Genomic DNA, 13,153 nt, shown 5'->3' with positions numbered 1-13,153 from the left:
TTATACATTTTTTTTTTTTTAAAGGCGGTGGCATCACTAACTCATCCTTAGCAGTTTAATTCACCAATGCTTTTGTGGATGCTAACACACTACCCGATCAATAAAGGAGCTGAGCTACTTAAAAGCAATTTGATCAGAAAACAGCGAAGCCACCAACACGCTACTGACAAAATGTATATAAACCAGTAACGCAGCTACATAGCGCCACATATGAAAAAGGAATTTTATTTTGTCTCCTGACATGAGTCCCCTAACCAAAGTTTATTTTAACACAGTGTATTACGTTGGAGCCTTGACACAAGTGGAACAAGTACAGGAAACATAAAGAGCCTTCCACCAGGTTGTAATGTGAGCCAATACATAACCATAAACTATGCAACTTTAGCCAGTTTGTAATGTAGTTCACATTTTGTCAAATAACTCCTCTTGTACCATCTGTAAAAACTGAGCCACCCTATCTATTGTCAATGGCTTTCACTTGTGTAGTGAGCACAAGTGTTATGTTTTACCTGCTACCCCTGAAGGGCGCACTTGAATTTCATGAAGCCTGATCTTGTGTTATGGTTGTACATGATTTATTTCACTGTAGCAGTCTTTTCACCCACTCAGGCCTGAGTGAGAATGAGGGGCCACATTTATGTTGCGTCAAAATGGGATTCGTAATGAATGTTATATGTAACAATATCAAAAGTACCCTCTAGTGTCAAAATGTTTTTAGTCTCCTCTTCAACTCTTCCCAGCAGACAAGAGTAATCACGTCTCTGGTAGGAAAGACACACAGCATAGCAATATGTTTTCTATTCTGAGGAATTTGAAACCAGTTGAGCTGCTGCAGAATGAATGCCGACGATCAAAACATCTATTCGTCAGCTTTTGCGTGGGTTCATTAGTTTTCTCTTTCATACTTGTCAGATTAAGGCCATGACTGTCTGGGCATCTGCATTCTTTATATAATTCTCATTCAAGTCTTCACTGAAATATCTCATCAGTGACTTCATGAATTGCCTTTTGGTTCCCATAGGATGAATCTGTATGACTTTGGTGATCCTCAGACTATATTTTTTTTTACTAAAGGATGGATTGACATTATATTTGATACAGATATTTGAAGTCCCCAGATGATGTGTCCTAATGACTATGGCGCACCCCTGACTTCTAATTTAGTCTCATATTTAGGTCATTTCAATGTGTCCAATATTTTGGTTTATGATCAAATGCTTTAAAAACCTAAGCTTTATCAAACATCATCATTCAAAGACGCTAAACTAAGATGCTAACAAGGTCTCCATTGTACCTGCTATAAACAACAACATGTTTACATTGTCACTGTGCGGATGTTAGCATGCTGTTGTTAACACTAAGATCAAAGCAACACTTTGATTAAGTACAGAGCCTCAAATAACTTCCAACATAGCTGTAGACTCACAGTCTTGTTTCAGGATTGTGCCTTACATTTAGCTTTTCATTGTAAGCCGTAGTATTCATTTATGAAATGCTGCTTCTGGGCTTGTAGTTGCTTAGGAGACAACTGGTTCAAGGTCACCTTTGCTGTCAGGTGTGTTGAGTGACAGACAAGAGTCAGGAGTCAATGGCAAGGACATTAGTCATCCCATTCTTCACACCCACCTCTCAACATGTATTTAGTAGGTGTTTCCCCCATGCGAAGGTCAGCTGTGTACTGGGATTGATTTAGTCAGCGTTCTCATGAATATTTGATTGTGTTTGAGGGTGACACAATACACACAAATGTGTGAGTCTCACGTATACTGTATATAACCTTAAGCATGGTCAATAGCTCCACACGTTCCACTAAGCTGGTATTCATGGCACTTTCTTACACTCACACTCCAAAGGCTCATTTGTTGTGGTGTCAGGAGAGCTTCTTGTCAGACATGGTGTGATGTAACAAAGACCACCATGATGAAAGTGGACAGCAGGAAAGGCCAGCAGGTGGTCCAATTAGCTGGCCCAGTGCTGAGAGGGAGGAACATCATAAAGAGTAGTGCTTCACGCTTCAGGCTGAGAAAGTCTTAATGCAGAACTGAGCTACCAGTAAAATGGTAAATGGTTGTCAGGTGTTGATCACTGAAAATGCAATTTATCTATTCTATCAAATCAATAAAGTTAAGTAATCTTAATGCAGTCCTTACAGAAATATGTAATAATCTACTGAAAGTATGTGATGAGTAAAAACTCTTTACAATAAGGGTACACTAATAAAGTATTATTTAATGATTAGTAAATGCTATCAACACTTAGTTCATGTGTAGTTTATGCTTATTAAGCATTAACTGATGCTTAGTTATTAACAGTTAGTAAATACTTGGTTAAACATTAACTACAGTTAACTAATGCTTAATTAATATTATTGACTCAGGATAACTGTGAGTGAATGGTTAGTGTATGCTTATTATGCATTAACTAAGCAGTTATTTACTGTTAATCATTGTACCCTTATCGTAAAGTGTCACCTAAAAAGTATTATAGTGTTGCATTTCTTTGGTGCTGAAAAATTAACAGATGTCAATAGATATTGGCATATGTTTGACATTGTGATAGCCATGCAAATAAATTGTTGTCCTAAAAGATAGTGTTACAGTATTGACTTTAAGTAATTTTTTTTTGTTTCTTGTAAACGATACCAGTTCTATCCGTTATTGAAATAATCCGAAAAATCTAGATGTTGCTCTCTAAAGGAAAAAGTGATTTTAATCAATGTTCCTCTTAAAATATTTTTTAAATTAAATTCAATGCGTCATCTTTCCACCCAGCGCCTTCACTTTACACCACCCACACTGCTATGCTGTTCTCCCAGGATGCTACAATATGTTTCATCTATTATTTACGTGCTAAACTTAAAAGTGAGTGATACGTCAGGACAAGAGAAGGGATACAGGGTACTAAGGAAATGACTTGGAAACACTTTATCACTTATTGGTTGCAATATCTAGAACTTGATTTGTGAAAAAGTGTTTCACATAAGCATTTTTGATTGAAACTGAAGAGGAGTTGAAGACCAGTGTGAGCATAATTTGGTTTTCCCGTAGTCATTAGGTTGCTGCCTATGGATTGACCTACAGGGTATGGGTCTGGTAAAGATGGTAAAACTAATAATATACATTAGCCAGTGTGTAATTAACTTGATATTAATGATATTATCTGTGGTTCAGGAGACTCAGGAGAGGTTTCCGAAACTGGGCCAGATGGAGGCCTGGGATGAGCTGGGCAGTGGGGAAACCGATGAGGGCAGCACCACAGACTGTGATGATGAAGATGGATGTCAAGCCTCAGGAGACGGTCAAGACAAGATCTGTAAGTTATGCATGTCCCCCTCCACATGCACACACAATCGCATATGCACACAAATCCCCTTTTTCTCTATCATTTAGCAGATTACAATATTGTTGCAAGTATTCTTGTGACAGTTTCTTTCACTTAATATCATGAGCCTCCTCTTTTTATGACCCACCGTCCACACCCATTTATGCGATGATCATACTAGGGACGGGGCCAATCCAATATCGGTATCGAGGTCCGATATGGCTGCAATCTACTTACCGGACTGACAACTCCGATTTTAAAAAAGAGGTGGGGGGGATATTATGACCATAGCTTACATTTTAAGACCATAGCACTGTTTCATTAAGCTACTACATAGAAAGGGAAATTAACTTGTCATCCTCACCTACTGCGTCTCTTTGAGGCTACAGCAAAGGTGGCGGCGCAGAAGGTTCTTCACATTTTCAGACAACAAGTCAGTTTACTTTTGTGAGCGCACACACATTGTACACACACATTCACACACACAACACAGTGAGTGTTGGGGCTTGGCATGGCATCCCATTTGATCTACTGCAGAAGCTTCTTGTTAATCATCCCTAATTATCATGTTGTTGTTTTTTCTGCCTTCAAAGTAAAACAACGGAGTCTGATGTTAAGCATTGTCTTACCAGCATCGAGGGTGTAGAGAGGAATATGGAGCAACATGCACTCATCACACAAACAATAGCAGCAGGGGTCAGATTAAGAATAAAAGTTAAGGCCAAATTGTGTCTGGTAAATAGGCCATAAGGAGATACTGTGTTCTGAGACATCCAAGCAAGCACACAGGCAAACACAATGAAGACGGGCTGAACATACTGTATTTGCCAAATGAAGTCTAAGTAAGCATACAACATATGATAACGGCAGTGTGGCTTCTTGTGCTATCAGCGCAACTAAGGCAACCTCTGGTCGGTTGTTTAACCAAAGGGTTTCAATAAACCTATATCAATAGCCATTACAGTCCCAGTTACACACAGCTCTGGACAGGCCCTTTCTGCTCTGCTCCTTGTTTGCGATGTGGATAAAACATGGCAGCCTTTCTTCAAGCTCTTACAGCAGTAGTATCACAACAGCAGGGAGTAATCAATCAAAACCACTGTGATATAGAAATAAAACCCTGTGATCATGATATAAATCCATATATCCTGTGAGACGTTATACTGTGTGTATAACTGTCCTTTGGCTTTCAAAAGAATATTCTTCATTCAGTTACACAATCTTGCTGCTTCGAAAGGTGATTTGCCTATTGGTTATCATGAAAACAAACTGTCTTTACTGCCCTTGCCCACTTATAAGACACCTCTGACTATTAGTGATTTGCTTCTCTGGCTAATGATTGTAAGATCTGGGCAACATGTGACACATGCGCAACATGTTTTCTGGCACATTGTTCATTACACAAGCCAATCTAACCTAGCTTTGAACTCTGCTGTGGGTATAAGTTCTGTTTTTTGGCATTTTTTGAAGCATTTCGGTTGATAACGGCTATGCTAATAATAGGCATTCTCTGATTTCATTTTTCAGTTGCATGCTGAGTGACCAGCTTTGGGTCCAGTTTTTTGTTCTATTGATTAGCATAGTTAAAATGGTTTATCACCAGATGGTGTTAGAAAATGTTGACTTCATTTGATTTGTATGTACCTCATTCAGTCATGACTTCACACATATTGGTAAAACTGTTATTAAGCATTCCAAACGTCAACTCTGGCAACTGCTAAAGGATTTCCTTGTTTTAGTTTATTATGCATTAGGCCTCCTGCATACTGAACGTTTGTTTAGGATTGCAAATAGAAATGCTTCTATTGTGCATACTACAGATCTGAGATCAGTGTTTGGAAAATGGAAAGGGCTGTAGGCAACCATTGAACCGAGCTATTAATGTGTAGCGAAATGTCACTATTTGATAATAAAGAATGTCAAAAATACAAAAGAAAAAAGAGAAACTATGGGAAAGCAACATGTGAAAGTCCAATCCGATTGCATGATATCATGCCTGCTTGATCTTGGTTCAGATTCTGCTCCTCTTGCCTGGAGACATACTAGTGTACTTTGTGTGCCAACTAAACAGGGGCTGGTCATGTACCAACTACCGTGACCACAGCCATGAACAGGAGAATAAATCATTGAATCTTTAGTGAAGCAAAGCATCCTTCTCCCCCGGCAGCTACAGTATGAGAGCCTCCTCTGTGGTACATCTTGTGGCGTGACTATGGCTTATTAACTGTATTAGCCCGGGAACACTGACGGCTGCTCCTTCCAAGGGAGCTATTCATTTTGTAGCTACAGCTCATTAACGTATTAATCTGTAAAATACCCACGGTGGCACATTAGCTCACTATATCTCAATTAGGAAGAGAGAGAGGAGGCTCCAAATGTCTGTGCATCAAAAGATAGAACAGTACTTGTTTTGTCTGTCGTCTTCGATGAGTCCAGCAGCCTTGTCTGAGATTCTGGCAGAGTATAGGTTCAGCCTTTTCTCCTCTTGCCTTTTGTGCAGATCTGCAAAAACAGAGGAGGGACAAGAGATGGTATAAGTGCAGGATAATACACAGTACAAGTTTGCTTTTAGTTTAGCTTTTAATTGACCAAATCTTACAAGAGCTTAGGATGGAATTTGGTATATTAAAAGAAAAGTCTCTCCCACATAACTTTTGTATTATGCAGTTTAGCGTTGTTTGTGTTTCTGTTTGGGCAATCTGTCTGACAAAGGTGTGAAAAGTAGAGAGAGCAAGTTATTCATCTCAGATGAGGAGAAGAGAATGCTAAATGGATAAACACTCTCTTGATCCAACCAGGGGGGCTGTGCAGCAAAAAAATGTGTGAATCTTAACAGCCATGGAAGTACAATTCTCATTTGGTAACAAACACCATCTGTCTGGAAACAATAGTGAGTTCATCAAAACGTGAAGACACCCCCAGCATCGCCCACATACTGTGAAGTTTAGTAGCTAAACCTGTCTATTAGCATGAAGCCATTGGAAATTGTGTTTTGCCTTGTCATTCTGTCGAATAAAATAATGATCTAAATATGAGAAGATCTAAAGATGTAGGAGTGGATCAGTGTGTTTCTGCAATATGTGAACAGAAGGATCAATGCACACACACAAACACTCATTCAAAGCCATAGCGAGCAGGTGGGTCTGTATGGCATGAGAAGGGCTCCAATCAGCAGATTTTGAATATAAGGCGGAAGGGCAGCAGAGCAACATTTGTGCTCCCCATCTATCAGTGTCCAGTGTTATAGGCAGATTAAGATTTTGCTAACCACGGCAGCTGTATACAACTGAAGGGATCTCGCTTCCACCACTTAAATGTTCAAAAGACTGCATAGTAATATATATAGATAATGACCTTGAACCTAGCCTTGATCCAGGGATTCAACTTTGACATGTCGACCGCGTGGGGTTCTTTGGAGTTGCAAGTATGTTTGTACCTGAATGTCAAAGGCATGAAGAGAACTCCTCTCCAAAGCCTATAAGGCCATAAAGGTGTGCAACAGCTGTTCGCCCTTGCAGGAAAAACACATTCCTGAAATGAACGGATATGGCCAACCTACACCAGTGTTAGCAGGATTACACTGGATCGGCCCCAAAGCCCACAATAGCCTGCTGTTGCCCTGCACCCAGCCCTCACCTGCCTTTCATGTTTTAAAAAATAACTTAAAATAGGGGGGAAAGAGGGTGCTTGTGATGTTGCACGTTTTTGAGTGTGAGAGAGATCGGCCAGAGGGGAAGGGGAAAGAAAAAAGGTTTTGAGACAGTTACGATAATGGAGGAGTAATATCACAGAGCTCTATGATGTGATGTTGTAGTACAAATGTGAGAGAGGCATGGCAGTACAGGTAATGAGGATACAGTAAATAAGTAAAAGTACATAACTTTTTCATATAAATGAATATCAAGTCATCGCCAAAGGAGTTGACACAAAGTTGATTAAGCATATCAGCTCCACAAAACTCTCTCTGAATTTCTCAGTATGGTAGTTTTTACAAACTGGTGTCACCCCCTGTGCAGGAGCTCAGAAAAATCCCAAGAAGCGCCCAAGAAATGTTTCAGTTGTTGATTCTACTGCTAAGAAAACACCTGGATGTACAGTAGAAGGTATAGAATCCAATGCGCGATCACCGAAGGCTTACCTCATGTGCCGACAGTGTTGTTGTAATTCCACAGAAATCCTCATGGGGGGGAAACAAAATTTACGCACTATAGCTTTAAGGGCTAAAGTTCATAGAAGACATACAAACGTATGATTCAATCTACCGTGAGAGAGGGGGTTTTAGGAGGATGGGTGTGGGGATTTGGTGCTTGTGTTCTATACCAGGACTGGGTAGGAACCAATCCACCCCTTGATCTCCCCATCCTAGGTCTGGCTGGGACTGAGCCTGGGCCCCTTGGGACTGGCGTGCGTATAGAGGCCGGCTGGCCAGCAGATGTAGTGGCTGTGCCCCAGTGCGGATATTACCAGTAGGACTGCCATTTCCCCTTAGCCTTTCATCTGGAGCTCAAGGGACTGAGAGAGAGCTCTGCAGGGCACAGTATGGTTGGACAAGGAGAAACAAGAGGATAAGAGATGGCTTTTCGCTTTGGCAGGAAGATGGTCTGCTTTGCGGATGGCACTTGGAATGAGTCAGGTTTTTTACTCAGATATGCAGAGTCATCGGCTTTTGTTTTTGTCATTCATTGCATCATTTTCTCAGTACTGGACTTGAATGTGAGAAAATTCATTATCATTTCCTATGAAATGAAACTGGCGTAAGAACAATAAGAGGGATACTACTTTAGGCTAATCTACTCTTAAACTAAAACTACTGGACAGATATTCTGGTATTTTAATAATGCAGATTTCTATAGTACACATCAGCATTTGTGAAAAACATGTCAACCATTTTTTTGCTGCCCCAATATGCCCCTCATACTCCATTCCACCTTTCCTTTCTGCAGTCTCCTTATTCTTCCTAGCTTGGCATAGCTTGCCCTGTGGTTTTATGGCACTCTGAGAGCGTATTAGCTGGAAGTGCTCCCTAGGTGTGCGGTCATCAGAGGAGAATGGTTCTCATTAGCCAGCATCATCATTTCCTTTCTAAGCAGTATCAGTTATAGGCCTTTATGATTGATCCTCTCCAGCACACCTTTGGGACCCCGGTTGGCATCTCTGGTGTGGCAACAACAGATTATACTACTACAGTATATACTAAAGGAAGTGGTGGGATTTACTACCTCGGAAGTTAGTGAAAATGATACATAGAATTCGGATTTTTTTATGGTTGCTATGAAGTTTCTAGCAGAGGAACAAGGAATGCTGGGGACTAAGTGCTCTGATACCATAGCCACATAAAAGTCTTAACGACAGCACCACAGAAGGGAATGATATTCACTAATATAACAAGAAATCCTTACGGCATGTGCAGGTTTCCAAGCAGTATATTGGCGTTTTAAAGACAGTTAAAGATGGTGATCTTTATTGAAAGCTGTATACTCAATGAAGATTGACTTGAATTGCAATATACGCAAAAACACTCTAGCACACCATCCTTCCACCCTGGCCCCTAGTCAGGCTTAGACTAAACCTTTTTAGTCCTCAGTGGAACCATATTTACTCAATGTTTTTGTGGAAATAGTTTGTTACTGGCTACACACACTAACAGACAGACCTACAGCAGCGGCCACTTTATTTGGGCTGCTTTATTAATAACCATATATACCCAGGGTTCTCTATGCTGGGGGCTTGGAATGGGTAGAGTGGGGATGTGATGGTGCTGCGTGAGTGACCCCCTTGACTTTTTTTTTACTTGCCTGGAGCCCTGATCTGGCTAGCAACACAGAAAGTGGCATTCCTGAAGTAACACAGCACTGAGCAAATAAAGGCAGACATTCCATTAATATTGAAAAATACAGTAGAAAGGATAAGCAGGGATGAGTCTGATCCTCTTTGTCTCAGCTCAGCCTGGTATGCAGGGGGAAATACATAGTAGGTGTGGGGAGAAGGAGGGACAGCATGCATGCATGGCTTGGACTGGGATTTTCCTATTTAGGCAGGTAATTTAATGTCTAATTCAAAAGATGCTAACTTTTTTTTTGCTGAGTATCTGTCTTGGATGACAGGTGTGCATTAGCGTTGCATGAGAGGTTGGACTATGCAGGTCAGTAGCACTGAGCCAATTTTTTTTATCGACTACCTGCAGTGGAGTCTATGCAACGCTTCATGTACTGTATGTGTATGCGAGACTTCACTTCATTAAAGGCCTATCCTATTGACCACAAGAGCGACAAAGCCCTTCTCCCTTATCCATAATTGATGTGGCAATTAGAGCTGAACCTGTAACAGACAGTCAGGCCTTTGGGCTGGAAAGGAGTCTGACCTCTCACTGCTCCAGCTGATTACAGATCAGATAGAAAGGGCCACAGACAGCATACTTAGTGCACCGTTCTCAAGTCATTTGACTCTGAAACTGCAGTCAGTTATGTAACCAAGAGTGTACATCAAAGTATTTGAATCACCCCCACAAAATCAAACATTTATAACATCACAGCAGAGCTTTTTTCCCCCTTACCCACACATATGAACACACTTTGAAGTTGAAAAGGTAAGTCTCACTAGTCATTTTAATTCAGAGGAGGAGAGTGCTCACATGGAAGAACATAAAGCTGCATTCTATTCTCTGTATCTAACTTTTTAGTCACGGAGCAGGTAAAACCCTAACGACAGCTTACACTCACTCCGCCCTTGTTTCCCATCTTAGCCCCTACAGCCCTTAGTGTTACTTGTACATCAACAGCAAGCTCTGAAGGGTTGAACGGGTCATGTGTTTCCCCATAATCATGGCAACACACACTGCACACACAATATCATAAAGAGAGGAGCAGTGTCAGGACAGGTGAAAGCTTGCATCTTGAGGCTTACTGTAACTTCACTGCTTGACTGATTCCAGTGGGCGGGGAGCAGGGAACCATGTGTGAAATGTTATGTCAGGAGAGACACACACACGGTGACAGTGTCTCTCGAGTGCCTTCCTGATGTGCACTTGACTATAATGGATGGAGATGAAGTGTATGCCTGCATGTGTGCTGGAGTGAGAAAGCAACACAAAATGGATGGGAATTTATTTCTGCATCCTTCATGCTTGCCTGTCTTCAAGGACTGCCTGGCACCTGCCAAGGCTATGAGGCATCTGGTGTTTTTAAGTTTATGCAGGTGTTCTGTTAGGCATGTGTGTACTGGTAACAACGGTATTATATTTACTATACTGGTTTGGAATGTGTTTTGGCATCCGTGTGAGAGATTGAGGAGTCGCACTGGGGGCCTTTAACTTCTCTGTTGCATAAAGACTGCTTTCTCCTCTTTACAATCTGTCTCTTTGACTGGTGGAGGTCACTGTCCTCCCAGGGCCTCCTTTGCCTATTTATTTCGTGTGTATGTGTTTTTGTGTGTGTGTAAGGGAGTAAATCTTAATCTTGCCAACGAGCCTAATAGTCTGGTACAGCCAAGAATCACACCGGGCAGATTCCATTGCGCTGATCCCTGCTCTGGAGTTGCCATGCTGCTATGCTCGTTGCTAGGTTAGCCGTACGCTAATATGTGTACCTCACTGGTGCCCCTGTTTTTTAGCTTCTATAGCCCCCTGAGTGACCTGCCAGAGACCCTGTACACTTCCGGATTCCCTATATAAGTTGCCTGTGAACCAAAAGGGACAGTTCCCAGAGAAATAAGTTTGTGTCGGTTTTGTGTATGCTCACACATTCAGTGTGTGACTTAAAATAGGGAATAGGGAGATTAGTTTGAGGGGACGAGAGGCCCTGTCTGACATGGCACCACATAAAGACTGAGTCGTGGACAAAAACAGCAAGGAGATGGATGGCCAGCGTTGAACTTTGTGAATGCATCCTCACTTTCTACACATACCCCAACCTGAGGAAACCTGTGAGACAGGGAAAGAGAATCCTTATAAAAAAGAAAAACAGTGAACCCCGCATTCTCCAGCTGTACCAAACAATGTCAGGACACCCATGATCCATAGCCACCAAGAGCAGCAACGCTCTTGTATTGGTGTCCAAAGGTCTGATCACGGCCAGACTGATAGCTGTGTCCGTGTCTTAGTAAAGCTGGCTTTACCCAAGAACAAAAAGAGACTTGCACTTACTACTCGTTGTGAACATAAAATCCATGTTCCTATTGTGCGAAAATGACAATAATGTTGCAACCAAGGAGGAAAAAGGGCCATTGGATAGATGTATAGTATCAAGTTCTCTATACATCAGAATTTTCTGAATTGTTGAATCCCAAATGAGGGCCAGCCCCCAGCTTATCTCCATCTACCTAAGTGGCATGAGTGTATAAAACACATGTTTGGAAGATATTCTTCTACCAGAAGGGAGAAGGGGGACATTGTAACAAATATTTGTCACTTCTCTCTCTTCCCTTGGGAAACCGAGAGACCGAGCAAATAACAGGCAAAGGTCACCAATTAGATTGTAGCTTAGGAAAATGATCTGTCCATTTTAATGACTTAATTGGCTAACGGATTTCATTGTTCCAAATTTGACAAAAACCCCACTAAGCGTTCCTGAGAGATAGCGTTCACGAGGTCACAATGCCTTGACTTTTGATTAATGACCTCTACAATCTAATCAGTTCATCCTGGAGTCAGAGTGGACATTTGTGCAACGTTTAAAGAAAACCCCTCAAAGCGTTCATGAGATATATCTATCACAAGAATGGCACGGTCAGAAGGACAATCCAAAAACATAATCCTTCCAACTTTGGCTATCGCCTGTGCGGAGTCATAGAATGTGAGTTTTTTTTTATAATTCAAAGACTGATTGGCTATAACCTAAAGATCTTGTTTTACAACAAATAGGGATTGATCTAGAACATCTACAGTGTCATTATTCCGCTGTTAAGCAGAGCCTTCACTGGAACAGTTCGATAAACTGTGGCCTACTTCTGTTGTCTCTGAGTTAAAAGTCTTCAACTTATGCTGGAGCCAAGCACACACTGCAGAGTGGGGTGACTCGCTAATCACCCATCGTCTCAATACTAGCTTTAAACATGCAACACGTGTGTTGCGTAAATCTTTCCGTGTGTGTTCATGCTTACATTTATGTGTCTGCCTGTGTGAGTGGTAAAAAAAATGTGTCAAAGGTCACCTCTCCTAATGAAACATGGCCGTGAGGCATGTCCAGTGGCCTTGTCAAAACCCAGGCCCATTAGCTGCTTTACAACCCCCCCTCTGCATCCGTCTTCCATCAACTGCTTAGCAGGCAGAATACCTCCAAGGTCAAGGCAGGGGCTGTGGGCCTAGGGAGAGGTAGAGGGTGAGAATGAAAGAGAGGAGCAGCAAGTTGCAGACCTCCACCCACCTCCACCACTCTCTCACCATAAATCAAATATCAACCTTCTGACCATCTTTAGAAATGTACAGTGCGGTCAGAGGAGTGAAAGCTGCCACTGTGCTTTAAAAGCCTGGGATAAAGAGGCCAAAGTCTCCTATTTACCATATTTAACTTCTGTGCATGGTTAAATTACATTGAACAGCAGTAGGTTACACTGTAATTTGACTTAGATGATAAAGCACAATTATGGGCATATTTTACCTAAGTGAAATAGACACAAAAAAACACAATTTAATTATATACAACATACTGTATGTGTTTGTAATAGCTGCAAGTCAATGTTGAGTCAAGAAAAGCTGCCTTGTCATCTCGATAGCATATAGTGTGACAAATTGCTAAGCCCCAGTAAACAGTACAGTAGCACCATTCCTCATTGGATTACAGCTTTGCAACTAGTGTTCACACAATCCGATGCATGCTTGCACAACAGGGGAGTCACG

At 41.5% G+C, this 13,153-nt stretch overlaps 1 protein-coding gene across 2 annotated transcripts in view; it reads left to right on the top strand.

The window, feature by feature from the left end:
• The window catches only part of LOC307255219 (glypican-5-like), a 105,720-nt gene that overhangs the window by 81,832 nt on the left and 10,735 nt on the right, over positions 1–13,153 (top strand). For both annotated transcript variants that reach the window (XM_080033868.1, XM_080033869.1), the window contains one exon: positions 3,171–3,312. In XM_080033868.1, coding sequence (XP_079889994.1) covers positions 3,171–3,312 — 142 coding nt within the window. The remainder of the gene's footprint in view (positions 1–3,170; positions 3,313–13,153) is intronic.

Source organism: Ammodytes marinus (assembly GCF_949987685.1).
Source record: "Ammodytes marinus genome assembly, chromosome: 9".
Taxonomy (NCBI): domain Eukaryota; kingdom Metazoa; phylum Chordata; class Actinopteri; order Uranoscopiformes; family Ammodytidae; genus Ammodytes; species Ammodytes marinus.
Note: the sequence above shows the minus strand (reverse complement) of the source record. Positions and strands in the feature narration are given on the sequence as shown.